The sequence below is a fragment of the Rhopalosiphum padi genome, chromosome 3, assembly GCF_020882245.1.
Source record: "Rhopalosiphum padi isolate XX-2018 chromosome 3, ASM2088224v1, whole genome shotgun sequence".
In the NCBI taxonomy this organism is placed as follows: Eukaryota; Metazoa; Arthropoda; class Insecta; order Hemiptera; family Aphididae; genus Rhopalosiphum; species Rhopalosiphum padi.
In genome coordinates this window covers 5249345-5268897 of record NC_083599.1, presented here as the reverse complement: position 1 = coordinate 5268897, position 19553 = coordinate 5249345, and the positions used below count along the sequence as shown (strand labels likewise).

Genomic DNA, 19553 nt, shown 5'->3' with positions numbered 1-19553 from the left:
ATGTCGTTGTCATGACAAAATAAATTATTATTTTATTTTGTCACGGTCGTTGTATTACGTTGTGGTTTTTTGTAATATAAAATTCGGAATTCGCCATTTTGGTCATCATTCTAGTTAATGGTATAAGATTTAGACTCGTTTAAGTATACTATAATAATTAAGATTTTGAGTGAAACTAGGCACGTATTGATGCTCAATGGCGTAAATACCGGGTAGGCGAGGCAGGCAACCGCGACGGGCTCACAACTGACGAGGGTAGTCTAAACAATAATACTCTATATTTTATATTAAATTCGAAATTTCACAATAGAATAAAAAATATAAAAAACATATTATTTTGATATACATTTTTTAAGTTTGTACAACTATCGTGCATTTTTAAATATCGGATTTCTATTTAAATATTTTTTTTTTCAATAAAAAGGTTCTTTCATTTAATTAAATAAGTTTGTTATTATTACTAATCTCAATAATCGCAGCAAATAGTTGTGTAAAAATCAGAATAGAATAACTTTTATTTAATTTAACTATTGTAACATAAGTAGGTAATACGATTGTATGAGTAAAAACTAGCTTGATATTTATAACACTGTTAGTATTACATTTTGAAAATTTCAAATCTATAAGCCTACATTTGTATAACGGCAGTCACTTAAGAATATAGCGATGATTCGAGCGTTCTGGATCGTTTATCTAATACGTTGATTTATTATACGCCAATTATCATGGGCCATCGCAATTCAATTTGAAATGGGGTACAGCATATGTTAGTATTGCTCTGCACCTTTCAATATTAATCCCCGTTTTATTAATAGACTGCGTATTGCCTTATTATAAATGTATAAATGTATATTATAATATCGGAGAATAAATGAAATTTCATAATACGTTTTACGTTTATACATGTTATTGTTCATATCATGTTAAAAAATATAAATTAAACAAAATTGCGTATTTGTCTATAATATTATCAGTAACGCAGAATAAATGTAGGAAGTATAAACTATAAAGTAAATAGAAAACTGTCAATATTTTGTAGCAAAACATTATTGCTTACATTTTAGATATTGTTTACTGATCAAACATAAAGCAAAAATAAAACGATAACATTTTTGAAAACAGTCACGAATTTCTCCTAATGTTAACTTGAAATTCGATTTTCCACTTTTTTTGATTTTTTAGTTTTTACTCTAAACTTTGACTCAGATTTTATTTTACAATCTCAATATTTCATAAATTTAAAACATTATTATACCATGCAATTAAAATAAATAAATTTAAAAAATGATAAAATTGTTCTAAAGTAAAACTTATTATGAATTCAATTCCATTTTCAGACGTCTTATCCGATAAACAGATCAATCAGTATGATAAAAATGAAAATTACATGATTTTAGTATATAAAAAAAAAAACGAAAAATAATGACACCATTGTGTACGTGTGTCCGGAAGTTTAATATAGCTATCCATTCAATCGTACGAGGTCCATACACACGTACTCTTCATATTGCCTACACAAAAACTCCTTAAAAACGGACCTAACGGATTAGCTTTAATATACTTTTATACTCATAGAATCGACTACTATGGCCGTAGAGAATAGTTTAACTTTAAATAAGTACATGTATGCAATACGTGTACACATTTTTTCCATAAAATAACAAATCGCATGCGATTGATTGCAATTCTTTCCGACATACACTTAACACGTATAGCACGCGCGTGATGTACAACAACATGACAGAACTTTATTTCGTGTTATATGTACGTATATGCGACTACTGCGGCTACACCCTACACGAAATAAAAGTGTAGTATATCACCACAGCAAGTTTCAATTGAAATTTACGAGTATAGTACTCGTTTAACCGCGATATTTTATTTTCGCGAAGATGAATATTGTAGATGTAATATTATATATAGAACGTATTCATCTACTGGCTGTGACACATACAAATCGCAGTGCAAATCGCGATGACGGTATGTTATTAACTGGATCCGTAACATTTGGTCAAAAACAATTCGTCAACAATTAATCTGTCGACAACACCTTTTGTCGAAGTAATATAGTCGTCGTACTCATCAATAATAAAAATAATTTATGTATCTACTTAATTTCGAATCAGAACAATTATTTATTGTACTTACTAAAATTAAATATTTTTAAATTTTTGGGAAAAAAATATTTTTATTTGTTAAAATCGTTTTTAAATAATTATAGGTAGACGTCAATAGTTTTCATACAAATATATGCGATTTTAAAATAACATAGTCTAATATCGTTGTATGTAATCATATAATCGCATGTCAAACCACATATTTCAACTACAACAAAAATGTTAAAATGTTTTTTAAATTAATATCATTATAACACAAAACAGAAGTTAGGTAAAAATAATATATGACTGCGACGACGTATACCACCATAACTGTATGATGTATATACATTGTATACCGTATTGGGACGAGAGCGATATGGGAACAGTTTTATATTATTATCTATTGAACGCTTCTACTTAACGTAGAATTTCAAACCAAACCTAAAATAAGTATTGATTGCTCAACTGTCAACTGTGCTTTTAATGAATTATGAATTTGGACCAATAAACCTTTTTACCGCGAAATTTCCTTTTGCGACGAATGGTCGCTTTTAACGAACTTACTACCTCGTTATCCATAAATTATATACATATGGTATTATACTTACTTGGTTTGTGACCTGCTGCGACGACTAAAGCACAGTCCACCTTTTCTCGTAAATCTATTAATAGTTTACTGTTTAATTAATAGTTTGAGTGTGTAAACCGTATATAATATGGCTGTTACTGCACGACCATTTAAAACTTCAACAGATCGGTGTACCTATAATAAACGATTTATGGTGGTTTGTAATAAAATTCGTGAACTATTATAGACAATCGTGGATTAAAAAGAAAAAATACAACCACCGCTTATTTTCATTTCATCGTACATAATTTCTCTGTTCCTTGCAAGACGAAATGGCTGTTGTAACGATTTACGGCTTATTTATCGATTCGTACACGACGTGTATTGCGACAAAACCCGTAGTCGTTACGACTTTAATTCACGATGACGGATTTAATAAAATGTAATTATTGGTGGCCTGCGTCATTCGGTCAGACCACGATCACCGCCGCGCTTTTCGTCCCGACTTTATTGTTCTTCCGTAAATACTCGCTTTACTTATCGTCGAAATCTCCAATAAAGCTTTCGGTAATAATTGAAGATTACATTTTATATCGTGCACGTGTGTATACTGGGTGGTATTCATTTCAAGTCCACTGCCTGTAAGCTATATACTTTAATATTATATAATATATACTATATTGACATTGTCATATTATCAAAAAAAAATATATTCCAATTTTTTATTTATTTATACACATCGCGTGATAGTTTAAGTATTATACCCACTGGCTACTGAATATTTTATGATATATTGTCCATTTTCAGATTATCGTTCTGTACAAAATATTAAAAAATAATAATAAATACAATTCGAATATGTAACGGTGAAATAATAATGTATAAGCTTGTCATTTATAATATGAAGATTAAATAATGTTTAATACTGTTTTATCGAAAAGAATAGTGTTGGTGGTTGGGAGGGGGGGTGCGAAGGGTTGCAAAAAACGATATAGGCACGATTGTAAGCAAACGCGTGATTTATAAGTATTTTATTTCTTGAATAATATGAAGAAAGTCGAAGAGACCGCAACAACATTCGCTGAAAGACGCAGTCGGCTCGAAATAAAAAAAAACCGTCCTGTGATGTGTGTCTATGCGTGCGTGTGTATTTTGAACGGCTCTCCCCGTACATCCAAATTGATTTTTCGGCGGCGATTAAGCGTGAATTTCAGCCGAGACGCATATCGAAGACAAGTAGCGTCGTCAGAGTCGTTGACCATCGCGAGTCATCTCTGCCGTATGTACGTGTGTGGTCGGGCGAGGTGCAAAAACGTCGTGGCTTTGCCGCAGGGGGGGGGACGCCGGCTGTGAATCGCAGCGTACGACTAACGTATATTATAGGTAATAACGCATACGGAGTGATCTGATTAACGTGAGATATTCATTATTTTTTAAAACACACGTTTTTAAAAATATGTCTCTGACGTAATTTAAAATAGCCATAACTAGATAACGACATTTTTGAGGGGGAAAAATATGTTTTTACTACATTATAATCGTTATGGTTTTGGAATTATTTTGAATGGCAACATATATGTTTAACGTCCGGAGCAGAATATTATTTGGAATACTTTGAAGTACACGAAAAATCAAATTATATACACTTTAATATATAGTAATTGACGAGTTATAAGTATATATTTGATAGTTGACTCGTCCGAACGTTAAATTTTTACAATTTATAAACTACACTTGAATAATAAAATATCGTACATTGACTATCATTTTGACGACCTAGTAAAGATGATATAGATGTGCGCAAAATAAATGTTTTCAAAAACGTTCAAACAGTCTTTTTGAAATGATAATAAGTGTCACGCGCCAAACGGATCACCCGGTATCCACGTAAAGTGCGTGCGTATAAATCGCCCGTACACGCACACGTACATGTACATATACATACGCTTCACGCACCGCACACGTACACACGGGGCCAGCCAGCACTCCAACGGTGGGTGCGATTGTGCGCCGGCGCCCGCGTCCCCCGGTCCAAACGATTTACGTCGCCCGGCGTTACGGCGACGGCGACCCACATAACGGACTCGGGGGTGGCGGAGGCGGCGGCGGCGGCGGCGCTTTCCCCCTATAAAAGCCACGCGAGTGCAGCACATACGGCGGCAAGCGCATAGCAGTCGCATTCGGTCGTCCTATCGACACGCACTGCCACCGCGGTTATCGCACTCACACGAGCCCGTGCCGTCGTAACGGTATCGATACAATATCAGTACGAGACGTCGTGATATATCATAATATTATAGCCGAGTACAGTCAGTCGACGACACGGCGGTAATATTGTCTTCGCTGTATTTTTCAAAGGTCCGCGAGCACAATATTATTTCCGACGGACACGTCGCCGCTGAATCGAATATAGAAAATACCGTCGACGCATCGCACATGGTGAGCATGGCCGATACGGACGGCGGTGCCAACCACCGCGCAGACGCCGACAACGGGCTACTGCTGCTCGAGACGGCCACAGACGTGGACGGCCGTGGTCGTGGCCGCAGCGGCTCATCCAGCAGCGGCGGCGGAGGCGGCCGGCGCAAGGGCAGTCAGCGGCGAAACGGTTCGGCGGCCGCCAGCGACCGCCGTCGCAGCCGTCAGCCCGACGGCTCGGCCAGTTGAGGGTACGAGAGACCGCAGCCGCAGCGGCCACCGTCGCCACCCGGGAGACGGGCCGACGATCGCGGCGATTGCAACAGCAGCAGCACCAGCAGCATCAGCAGCACCGGGGCCGGCACCGACACCGACAGCACGTGCACCACGGGGCCCGGGACCGTGTTCAAGTCGGTGTTGGCCAAGTATCCGCACATGTCGTTGTCGCTGTCACCACCGTTCAACCGGCGCCGGAACCTGCCGTCGTACAGGGGACGCTGTAGCCTGTGAGTGTGCACATCAATTATTATAATTCATTATTATTACATTAATTATAACGCATAAGGTAATAGGTACTCAGTGGCGGCTCGTGAGGTTCACATAAGGTGGTGCACAAAAAATGTATAAGATATATGCATAATGTTAGACAGAGCCTGATTTAATAAAATTAGGGCCACAAGCACAATTTTTTTTTGGGCCCTCAAGTCAAAAAAATGTTCTAGAAAAATTATTCTACATAGAGAGGGGGGGAAATGTAATAAAAAAAAAAATATTTATATGTTATAAGTGTTAAATACCAAAATACCTATCTCATAACTCATCAAATATTTGTACATTATTTCATGTACTATAAATACAATTTAGTTAGTTGGTCTAGTAAATTAAGAGCAATGAAAATACTAATTAAATAACATAACAAAATTATACACTATTAAAATATTAAAAATACTTAAGGATTTTATTATATAAATTTAAATTAATTAATTTTAGTCTTCCGTAAAATTATAAAAATGGAAAATAACTTATTAATTTAACAATTTATTCTATATAATTAAAATTAAATAAAAAATTACCAATTTCTATTTACATTTTATCACAAAAGAGTTTAAATTAGTTATTAGGTATCAAATATTTCTGATTTTCAAACAATTTTCTATTATTATTATTTTAATATTTTGTGATGGTAACTTATTAGCACTGGGATATGAAATGACAAAAATAACCAAAATTCAACAGACAATTTAATGATAAGAATATACTAAAGTTTGAACAATGACAGTTGGTATTACATTTTAGAAAATACATTTTTGTGGAATTAATTTTCCCAGAAATTGGGGGCCAACTGCAAGTGCTCCATCTGCACTTACATAAATCAGGGCCTGATGTTAGATGGTAAAAAAATTAATTTTGCTATAGGTACATACAAAAATAATTTACCTACTTATCTTATCTAAATATATTCACTGACGGCACGTCTTGATGGATAATGTACACGAAGTTCCAAATTTGTGATCCGTGAAATTATTTAATCGTTTATAGACACATTTCTTAACATATAAAAGCTGCAAAAACTTTGTTTTTATTAGTATATATTTTTTTATATTACAGACCATTTGCATAATAATCAATTATATGTTACTATTATAAGAATCTAATAATTTTTTTATATAATTTTTTGGGCTGGTTCACGTGTTCCTGTGCACCATATCACGAGCCGCCACTGGTAGATAGGTAATGCGATGACACAAAAATAATTATGAAATCGGTTTACGTTTAGCGATGTCTCTGTACGCGGCGAGTCCGGAAATTTCCAATCGCCAGCGCATAACGTTGTGCAATAATAATATTTATAATATCGTCACGGCGAGTCGGTCGCACGTGTTTTTCGGTTAGGTAAATCGAGGAAATCGTGGAAACCGGCGGAAAACGACTATACCGACGTATATAGTATATATTATCGTTTGCCCGAGACACGTCGATTTCGTATGTTATAATGAATATAATACGTGTACGAGATTGCAGTGCACAACTCTATCAGCCGCTGCTGCGCGATGTACAATAATATCGCGGCTTACAGCAGGATTCGTCTCTTCTGCACTCGTGCGTGCGTTATATATTTTATATACCACACAAAATGCTTATACAATGATATGAATGAACTACCAGAAAAAAAATTATATTATAAAGCTTCAGTAATGCATATAATTAAAAATAACCTAACTTTTAAAACTGAACATGAACATAATACTCGACAAATATCTAATATCTAAGTACCAACTATGCACAAAAAGTTAACACAATCCAGATACTTATATATTGGTCCAAAAATGTACAATATATTACCGTTAGAAATTAAACAAAGTAGCTCTTTCAAGATTCTTAAGAGGACGCCATACACGCATGTGTTGTCTGTGTCTTACTAACGTACATCATAACAAATTTTCATTCAAAAGAATACATTTTGTGATGTTAGCTTTAATATTAGAGTAAATTTACCTATTATAAAATTTAAAGGTAAGAATATTATCTAGACAATGATATATGTTTTTATTGATTTTATCATTTTAAAGCATATGTCATTGTCTAGATAATAGTCTTACCTTTAAATTTGATAATAGGTAAATCTATTCTTATATTAAAGCTAACATCACAAAATGTATTCTGCTGAACGAAAATTTGTTATGATTTACGTTAGTAAGACAGAGACAACACATGCTGGTATGGCGTCCTCTTAAAAAAAAAATTACACTGGTTACTACAAGAACAAAATATAGACGACAGACTCACAATAAATATATAGGATTATTGTATTATTTACTAATATTAGTTAATTTATTTAAGTAGATAATTATTGATAAATTTAGTATTATAAATATGTATTGTTTAATTAAACAATTTTTTACACAATACTACATTAGAATATTATATTGCAGGGGTGGCCACCATCATGACTATGTACGCGAGCCGCATATATTAATGCAATTATATCAAGAGCCAAATTATCTAATCTGTACTTTTATACCACAAAAATAATAAAGATAGCTAACATCCGATAAACATATCAAATTACGAAATATGAAATTATAAAACAATAATAATAATAAAAACATTTTTTTTTTTATAAATGTAGGCAAAAAAAATTAAAATTTTGGTATTTGTAAATAAGACTGCGAGCCGCATACGTCGATGAAGAGAGCCGCATTTGGCTCGCGAGCCGTAATTTGGCCACTCCTGTTGTATTGTATAAACAAAGAAAAGATATGTACTTATCTATACCTACTGATATTTTAATATTATGTGAAAATGATTATTGCAAATTGTAATCTTTTAATTTTATACTTAGTAATTATTGAATTTATTTTAATTTTGAACTCGTGGGCCCCATACAAATATGTTCTTGAAGAATAAATAAAAATAAAATAAAAAAAATATCGTATGGGTGTGCTTGGATATCGAAAACGGTTTTTTCTTCGGCGGCAAGTCGACGGCAGAGCAGGCGAGTTCGTTTGATTATATAAATATTATAATATATTCGATATAGGTAATATAATATTTACCCGCGATATCGCGTTTACGTATATCGGACGTACGCGCGTTCGACAACCCGATGTTATGGATAAATAATAATAATAATAATATCGTTATCGTTTACCGCGCGCGCGGTCGTCAGCCGCACGCGGTCCACGTCATCGAGAGCGCCTCTGATAACAGAAATCGATAAATTTATATTATTATTATTATCATCATCATCATCGTCGTCGTCGTCGTTGTACACGCCGCGTTGCACAAACCGAATATAATTCGTAAACAACGGACTTTAACGGGCGCAACGGGATTTGCACGCGTTTATTGGGTGCTGCTGCACTATGATGGCTGCACAAGTAGGTATATTATAATATTACCAGCTATATACGTGTACGTATTGTGCACGATCGATATTCGTTCGACACGAATCGTTTTTCACACAGTATAATATGTATATACCTATAATATATAAGTACGTATATATACAGTGGCGTAGCGAGGGTATGTCGAACTGTGCCCAAGCCAGGGGCGGAAATTAGTGCTTAAAAATTGGTAATTAATTTTGCTCTACCTTCAAAACGACATTTCTTCGTTATACGTTTTGAAAATATGTGTATGATTTGAAATTTACAAAAAAATAAATATAATTTCGTCAATTTTTTAATCGCTAAAACAGCGCTTTTTAGTATAGGTTTTCCAAGGGTGCTGATAACGAGTCGCCACTGTACACGTATGCTGTAGTACATTGTATATCTATATAAACGACTTCTGCGTCTATAGCTATTCCGTCTTATGTCTATGTAGATATTACAAACGAGTTGAACTGATCTTTCCAATCTAAATAAAACTGATTATTTGAGCTTAATTATCTAGACAATTATTTTATGTTAAGATTTTCAATCCACGAGATTGAATACATTTTTGTTTCTCGTGGAGAATCGTTATTTTCCCAAGCTCTCGCTATAATTTAGCCTATTTATTCGATTTTATATTTTTAAGTTATTTTATGTACCTACATTTATTACGTGCGTCTAGGTATAGTCGTTTTCTAGACTTCTAGTATATCGTTCATTCTTTGTAAACACCAATGGATAATCGTATTTAGAACACACGCACATAATATACGAATGTAAAATATCAAACATATAATATATTAGTATATACATAGCAAGTTTTAAATTGTGTAAAAATATATTCAGATTTATCTCTATAGAGATTATATCTAGGTAAAACTCCAATGAATTATCTATTAATTTTTATAATTTTTAAGTTACTTTTGCACACGCTACAGTGATGCAGTGACATAATCTTCTTACTCTTCGTTACTTGCACGTGCAGCCTATATAGTTTTGTTGTAGGTGGTGGAAAGCGGGTTAACGAAACGACGCTTATTAATAATCAAACGAAAAAATTGAGATTATCACTAATTTACACAATATACGTCGACAGACAGAAATTAACTTGATAATATTTTGTTTTTTTTGTGTCTAGTTTAGTGTCAAGTCTGTGCTTGTAATACTCCCAAACGAATTACAGTGTGGACCCACGCGAGTGCAGCGATGATACCATGTTTTAGTCATTACGCATAGCCGCATAGGTCTTATCGAAATAATAACAGTGTCAGGCGCCAACAATAACAGATTATCATTGATATAATATTTGCATTTAATACGCGTATATTTGCGTAGGTCGTATATAGTATATACCTGTGTAATGGTGTAATATGTAGTATTTCGTCGAAGATAAAATGTGTCACCAAACTGCTAAAACATTCAAACTGAACCAAAATACTAAAAATATTTCTTCGAAAGCCTAATCTATTAAATTACTTTGACGATAGATATTTATAAAAATTTCTATCTCGAAACCTGCAATGCTCGTGTTTATATTATTATTATAATACATTTTGAAACAGATAATTCATAATTTTTAGAAACGAATTGATGCGCATTATATTATCGTGTAGCCTTCGGACAAAAGCTATTTTATATGGGAAAGGTATAAAAATAATAATAGTCTTTCAATAAGCTTTCAAAGTTGATTGAAAAATTCTAAGTTTATAAAACGATAATCAGTTCTTTTTGGCCGCAATATTTTTTTTTATAGTGTCAAAATATACTACGCCGTCCATCACTCACAATAATGAAATTTTTGAATACTTATATATTTGAACTTTTGTCTTTTATTTTTAATCAAATATATGAGCATAAAAGGAAGACATTAATTGGTCCGTCAAAATAAATTTTGTTCAGTTAATTTACAATATAATATTTATTAAATATATTTTTATCAATTATGCAACGACTGCAATAAGTACTACAATAATTTAATTATATTTATAATTACATTTTATTTACTTATATAAATACAGTAAGTTAATATTCAAAAGGTTAATTTACTGTATTTGATCATAATTATTTATGATTCTACGTAGTACTTAAAACGACAGACTATATTTGATTATGAATTTTCCATGGTGATAAATAACACGTGATGTGCATATATATATATATATATATATATATTTTAATCAATGTTTTTGTTGTACAATAATTGAAACTTATTTTGACCCGTTGACTATATTAAGAACCCCCTCGAGCTCTTGACAAGTATGGCTAAAAGGTTTTTTTTTTTAAGATATTTTAAATTTCACAGGTGCCTCTTTAATATGTCATGATATTTCTCAACATAAAATAGTAATATAAACTATAAGCCATTGTTGTTTAAATTAAAACTAAACATTTATTAAAAACACTTGACTCTTTTCAAAAATTATTATTGATTATACCAGCATATTATAATAAACCCACGAACCTACCCGTACGAGACACGATCAAAACTAAGATTCTTGATATTTGTATAAACTGTAGAACAAATAATAATAGGTACTAGTTCAGAAATTGAAAAGTGTGATTTAAATATTTAATACCAACGAACCAATAATATAATATTATTATTATTATTATTATTATTATTATTATTATTATATTATAATTACGAACCATCTTTAATAAAAGTAAAAATTTATCAAGTAAATTATAACACGTAATAATATAGCCACGTATAAAACGCTGGGGCAATTCCGTAGGTATAGCATACGGTTTTGCCACACAGTAGGTGTATTCAAATTAACAGCAATTAACTAAAAAGTATAAGCAACATTCCTCCATATTATATCAATAAATAATCTGTACTTACTTTTGCGTAATTTGATGCAGTTTTTTTTTACATCAAACAAATATAAGTATAAAAGTTTTTAATGACAATATATGAAAAAAAAATAGCGATTACACATATTTTGTGATGACAAGAATTTGAGCGGGAATTTGTTAAAAATGAAGTTAATAGTTATCGATAACAATAACAATAACGGTCATGGAAAAATTAACATCAATAATTTTTTTTCTATCTCGACTTATTGTTCAAAAAACCTTATCATACGGTTTTGCCTCTCGTACGGACTTACCCCGCCTTCCCCTACATGGTAAAACGATTACAATCTCAAAAGAATAAATAATTAAATCGTTTTATGATTTCATTAATATAAGTGTAACTTCTGATTTTACTCGTCATATTTTTACCTTTAGACGTTTCTTATTGTCAAATTTAAAACTTTGTTTTCTCAAACAAAATGATCATTAATAATTTAGTAGAACACGTCTATCAATGTTTTCCTCCGCTATTTTTACAAGTCGTAATTTAATATTCGTCATAATTCAGTATTCCTGTCTACTGTGTGACATCCTCTCAAAACTGATTATTTGAGTTTGTTATCTATGCTATATTACTAATTACTATAATATTCGTAAAACACCAACACACAACACACTTTCACTGCAGGATCAAGCATCAACTATGTAACATTGCTATTTCAAATATTTATAATAACCTCATACCTAAATCAAGAATCTGTATTCTATAATAATAATGACATAGTGGTTACTGATTGGTGAATAGTTTATATTATGTTAAATTGTTAACCCATTTAGATCTGATGTTTTTAAGCTCAACATTTTTTTTTAAATTTTTTTTTATATCTTTAATCTTAAAATTATTTTTTGTGAGTCTTAGAATTTTCGAATTTTTTTCGCAAAGCTTTTATATTATTTTTTAGAACCTGCACGTACATTCGCTCTTTAAAATTATGGCAAGTAAAAATATTATAGTTTGCCCAAATGCATATTATACACAATATTATTTATTATAGTATATTATTGTATACGAATTTCAACAAATTTTGAATATACTAGTGGTTAATAACAACTTTTTAAATCGAAAAAAAATTTAAAAAGTCCTCAAAATTAAATTTAGTACACGAGTCTCGAATGGTTTAGTTAAAGTACTGTAGTTTTTATCATGTAGCTTACTTAAATTCATGTAATGTTTTAATAATATAAATTGAAAAAGTCAAATTCGGCAGGGATTTAAAATATCATATCGATATAAAATTATCAGTTATATATTTTATTTCGTAGTTATACAATAATCCCAAGAACTTAACACGTAATTTTCCTTACTTATTTAAATCCTACTTTTAAAATTGTTCAAGAAATAATTAACACTGAAGTATAATGTATCTATACATATAAAATATTATACAGAGTTTAATCTCATCCTAAGATGATGAATTAAGTTTAATTTGATCAAATAAGATTTTATAATTAGATTTTATAATCTTAGTTTAAAATGATTTCATTCACTAATATAATTTAAAGTATTAACCATTCGAAAACTTTTTTAATGTTCGTAAACATAGGATATATGAGTAATAATACATCAACATTTCTGCATTAAAAATTGATATACTATTATCAGTAATAGAATGTTTAATTAAATTAAATTTCATAAGATCCAAAAAAATTGTTCAAATAAAAAAATATTTTTTATTGAATGTGAAATCATCTTAATATGATTAAAATTAATTACTCTGTAATTTTCCATAGGTAATAAATATAATAAATGTAGTAAAACATATAGTATAATACATGCAAACATAATTACATTTAATTGTATTAAATTAATATTTTGATGTATATTAGATAAACTGGACTTGAAAATATACTTCAAGTTTTTAACGTATTTTAGTTTTAATTTTTAAGTTACTATAATATATAACTATAATAAATGCATCTATTTTTACTTACGTAATTACTTTTTATTACAATAGTATCACACTATCACTTTTATAATAGAACGTATTAAAAAGTTACAGCGCTTAAGGGACGTTCTTTATTACGTGGTTTATTTATATTTTTATTTTCCTATAAAATACGCTATATTATAAATTGAGAGTCCATGTTTTTATTTTTTTCTATAGGTACTTACTAAATAACTTCACTGCTGCGTATTCATTTAAAATAATAATAATAAAAAAAAAAACGATGAGTAGAAATCGTAACCTAACGTTTTAGAAACCAGGACAAAAAGGTCATAATAGTTATAAAAGCAAAATTAAAAAAAAAAAAAAATTAAATTACTCCGTAACACTCGTACATACACCTACACAATTGGATAGATGAAAAAAATCTTGTGTCATCATCTGCATTATAAATCTAAACACATTTTATAAGATTTTTGAAGTATAATATAATGTTGTAAACAATCAATCATTCATATTTGTTCCTATAAAAATATGACGTATAAATACCAAGTAAAATAATTCACTTTGCTATCGTGCTGCTCTGGTTTTTTTCTTTCGTTATCTTTTGAATGACATCTAAGCAAAAGTTGATGAAATATATTAAGTATAGTTAACAAAATGATTTAACAAATACGTTAGTGTTGTAACAATAATAATAATAAAGAAACTTCATAGTTTAAATTACTTAATAGAGAAAAAAATATTTTTATTTCAATTGTGTGATAGAGTGCGCCTATTATTATATTTATTCGGCATAAATATTGTGTAGCATTTATATTTTGACGAGTTGTATTATTATAAGTTAATACGTAGTAAAGACTTTTGTACACAAATAAAAACCTTAAGTCCGTAGAAATTGTAAAAAGAAATTATTTCGATTCGTCTTTTTTAATTATACAAATATTATATATAGGTAAATTAAAATTAATCATTATCTATGTCGCCATCGTCAGTCTTAGAGAGCGCCACTAGTAATGGTCTAAACAGTATAGCTGCTATACACATAGGTAAGAACTACGTTTAAACTTAATCGTGAACACAAACTTTAAATGTGTCTACCTCGTAAATTTTTAATTAATTAAAATAAAATACACCAATACAACTATATTAAACTTTTTTCGGATTAAGGGCGTGCCCAGACACACTTGAAACACTTCGTGCCGTAGCTCCACCTATAATATGATGAGTGCAGGCTGCAGTATATACATAAACATATTCTCAAACCCATTATCCATCGTCATATTTACCTCTTGGTCATTATTGATATTTTACAGTGACAAACAGTGTTTTTTTTTCACTTATCAGCAAAAGGAAATCGTAATGAGAAACAACAATGGATCGTCTCAATTGGCACTTGACATAAATGTATCCATTTTATGAAACAGTCCTCTGATAGTCTGATGTATACATATATAGTATAATAGGTATATGTATCATACATATTATATTATAACATTGAATACGTATCATTGACATAAGGATTGGGATCCCTTTATTTTATATAATAATATGGGTATTAGGTAGTGTTGAATGCGTCATACTCACCACTAGGTTCAGTATTTCATCAAGCTGTCATTATTGTATTTGTATAATATATATATACATTTTATGTAGGTACATAAGTACATTTTACGCGGTTCGACATATTATAATATATTAGTTTAGTTACAGTGTTTTATAACCTTTTTTTAATATGACAGCCCACTATAGATCCTTCTTCTACATAGTGACCCATAAAAAAATTCTAGTTGTATATTGTAATAGTCTTATACAACTATGTATAGTATAATCTTTTAATCTTATAATATGCTTGTAAATTGTGACCCGTCAAAATAATTTCGAGACACATTACATTTTCGTATCGAGTAGAGAAATTTACAATAACACATGCGCGTATTATTATATTTGATGATTGAATAATTTCGATTTATCGTAAATAAAAGGTACCTACTACATATTCTACAGTATTTATCTTAGAAGTTTAGTATATAATAATAGCTAAATGATTATTAAGAGAAAATGTTATACATTTTATTTTAAAAGATTTTACATCGAGATTCGAAATAGATACATTTTACAAAATATATTTTTAATGTATTTTTCAAATGTAAAGAAATTACCATATTTTAAATGGGTACCTACTTATTTATAAAAAAAATTAAATAACTAACTGGAAATAGTTGATAATACTAAAACACGATCTAAATAATATATTTTTAAGTAACACGTTAAAAAAATGTGACTTACAAATATCTCTTAAACTACAACATTTCAGCGATTCATAGTCAGACACAAGTTCCAATAGTTGTAACTAACTCAATTTAAGCCATAACACGAACTCAAAAACCGCACGTTTCAAATATCAAAGGTACACTTCTCCTAAATGCATACATAATAATAGATACGATAATAGATTGTAGTTCGATATTTATAGTTTTTTCAAACTTCTGATGTTATAGCCCACAAGCCACAGGCACTTTAGGGTGACGTGGTTGTACGTATCGACCGAAACAATACTTAACTTTTCAGACATTCATCTCAAAGTGTTCCCTGCACATGCACATGTTTAAACATGTACACGCTGTAAAGTAAATTATAATTTTATTTACAGGCTACAGTGAGTCATTTCAGTATAACGGAAACCTATGGTATCTCCACTCGTAAAAAATAACACTACAACGGCTCAGTTACAGCTTAATCACATTCAATAATTTCCTTTTGACAAATTTTAACGAATTTATAATTTTTATTAATTGTCAACTAAAATACTATAGGTCGTTTATAGACGGTCAAACGCCCGTACACCGAAATCTGATAACAAAAAATATAATAAAAAATGTATAAGATAAAAATAATTTTCCATAAAAACGTTTCAAATAAATATAAAAATTTAGAACTTAATAATAAAAACCTTCTTTTAACGAACTATAAAATTATGCTGAACGTAATCATTTACGAATTTTTTCAATCGTAAAACTATTACCATCCTGCTCCACGTTTTAGCAAATAAACGTACACCACTATCACTGATCCATTTTCCAATGACTGAATATTATTTAATAAATTTCATGGTGAAACAATCGCACGGCGTCGTGGATAGTCAACTAAATGTCATTCAATCCGCTCTCCAAATCAGTCACATAAAACTACGGCGAGAATTAATGTCTTGTATTTTCGTGTGTGGTCTTGTAGTGTATTGATATGTAAAGTTAAAAATTATTTTTACTACTTTGAGTATTTAATTATCACACGTCCACACATGTTATAGTGAAACCCCATTTAATTGTACCTTATGCTCTATAGTAACCATACACTTATGGTTATGACTATTATCAATTATTTTGAAATATACATATGATAAGAGTTGTATATAATATAAACTACCATAATATGATTAATATGTGATAAATAACTAAAAAAAAAGACATTCTGACTTTAAATGGATCATTTAAAATGGTTTTTTTGACTTTATGTATTTATAAAAGTACTGAAACAACGATTTATTTATTAAAATTTGATATGTAAATTGTAAATGTTCCATAGTATTAAATGATTGGTAATAACTCCAAACAACGCAATAATAGCGTTTGATTGAATATAATATAATTTTCTATACTACCATTTCATGAGTTTATGGTACAATCAAAATTTTTAGTGACTAACATGATAATAATATGATGTATTATGTCGAATATATTGGGATTTATAGTATTTATGGCTAAAGATATACAACAAAAAGTGGATTATCATATTTTCTATTATTGTTTGTTAGAGTGTAAGCTTATACGTATGAGTACGGTGTGACATAATTTAATGCTACACAAACAATTTTCTCATTATTATTTATTCGAAAAACTGAAGAGATATTATGTAAAGTCTATAAAGAGCTTATAGTGTAATTTTTTCCACAACACTAACATTTCGGACATGGATACCGTTCGAGTGAAATCTAATTCAGAATATTGGTAGTTTTTTGGGTGTAAACTTGTGGAATAACACATCATAATAATATTGTGGGTAATGAACCGTATTTTTTTCTTCGAATTTTATAACTATTAACATTCCTGAAATTCACGTTGGTTGGTTGGTTTCCGTGAAAAAAAATATAATATAAAACGTGTGTATAAAATTGAGAACTTTGAATTCGTTTAAAAAACTACACGAGTCATGGCCAGATACGACCTACAACAGCTGGCCAGTTACCTGACATTATGAATGATAAATAATTATACAACTTCCGCAAATTATTCCGTACATTGTTAGAACACGATCAATAGGTAACAATTGTAAAATAATCAGTCTCCCAATCTGATAAACGTATTTGTATCGGGATTTCCTTGTTTATAAATAATTGTTTTTTTTTTCATTAAAAAAGTTTTTATTCAACGACTTATAAGTTGATTGGGTACCAAATGTCTATTCAATAATAATCATATATAACAATATTGAATATAAATTAAATTTAAAGTTAAACCAAAAATAAATAGGATTATAAGTATAAAGAAATGTCAATGGTAATTTAAAATTAAACTAAAAAAAAACCTTAAATTTTAAAGCAGCATATTATGAGCTATATATTGTGTATGTAAAAATTAATAATTATGAATATTATGATGATTCAATAAAAAAATGTTGGCCCAAATATTTATTTATATCGTAAACAAATAAACTATTATATTATAATAAACGACAATGTTAGCTAATTTTAGTAGTGTTGTACCTTTGTCATATATTTATTTCTACTAAAAATCCACGGAAAAATTACATTTTTATTCAGTTCTTGAAAATATGTTTGTTGATTATAGTCCAAAAATGAATTAATTACACTGAATCGAAGTAGGAAGAAGTGCTCTGATAAAGGTAGTGGTGAGGGCATGGGTCAGGGGCACAATTCAAAGAGAGCTGAAAATTTCAATAGTAGTTATGTAATAATTATTTCACGTAATATTTGAAAAATATTTATTTAATTCAACATCTTACTACAGCTCTAGGTATTTTTATTGTATAAAAATTATTTATATTAAAGCTGATGAGTGTTGGAGTACAAAATTTGAAATATTGACAATTCATTATGCATGGAATATCTTAATTTCGATATATTCTACGTATAATTATTAATTGATATGTGTGGTAATATTCTCGTAAAATAGATAGGCCGTAGGCATGTATATGTATTTATAGCATAACTGCACCTATACGAAATGTAAGTGTTAAATGCATATTTTCCATTGAGGAAGTGTGGGGGGGCAGTGATTCGTCAGGAGCGCCACCAAACTTCAACACGGTCCTGCTCACAGCATAACCAATACCATTGATACTTACATTTTGATTATAGAAATGGAAAAACGAATTGAATCCAATAGTGCAGGGGTCGGCAACCTTTTTACCTACACGAGCCATAATTTTTTTCAGTTTTTCATCGAGGGCCGCATACAAAAATAAAATATTAAAAAATATAATTTATTATAATATATATACATATATATTACGATATATACATTATATACGATTAGATTATGTTCTTGCATCTTGCTCATAGCTTATATCATGAGATGTGTACATTGTTATATTAAAGTCATGATTAAATTTAATTTATATCAATTTAAGTTATAAAATTGAAATTTTAAACACCATGAAATATATTTGGTGGGCCGCAGAAAAAATGTCCGATGGCCGCGGGTTGCCGGTGCCTGCTATACGAGTAGTGCCATACATAGCCTATAGTATCTATATATCAATTGCTTTTGATTATTTTCTAATGTTAACATTATTATGCATTCCTACCAGCTACCAATGATAAAAC

The 19553-nt window shown here is 30.3% G+C and overlaps 1 protein-coding gene across 1 annotated transcript in view; it reads left to right on the top strand.

The window, feature by feature from the left end:
- Positions 1-5336: 5336 nt before the first annotated feature.
- Positions 5337-19553, top strand: part of LOC132926847 (SRSF protein kinase 3-like) — a 44923-nt gene continuing 30706 nt past the window's right edge. Inside the window, exon 1 of the mRNA XM_060991255.1 lies at positions 5337-5591. Coding sequence (XP_060847238.1) covers positions 5521-5591 — 71 coding nt within the window. The 5' untranslated portion in view covers positions 5337-5520. The remainder of the gene's footprint in view (positions 5592-19553) is intronic.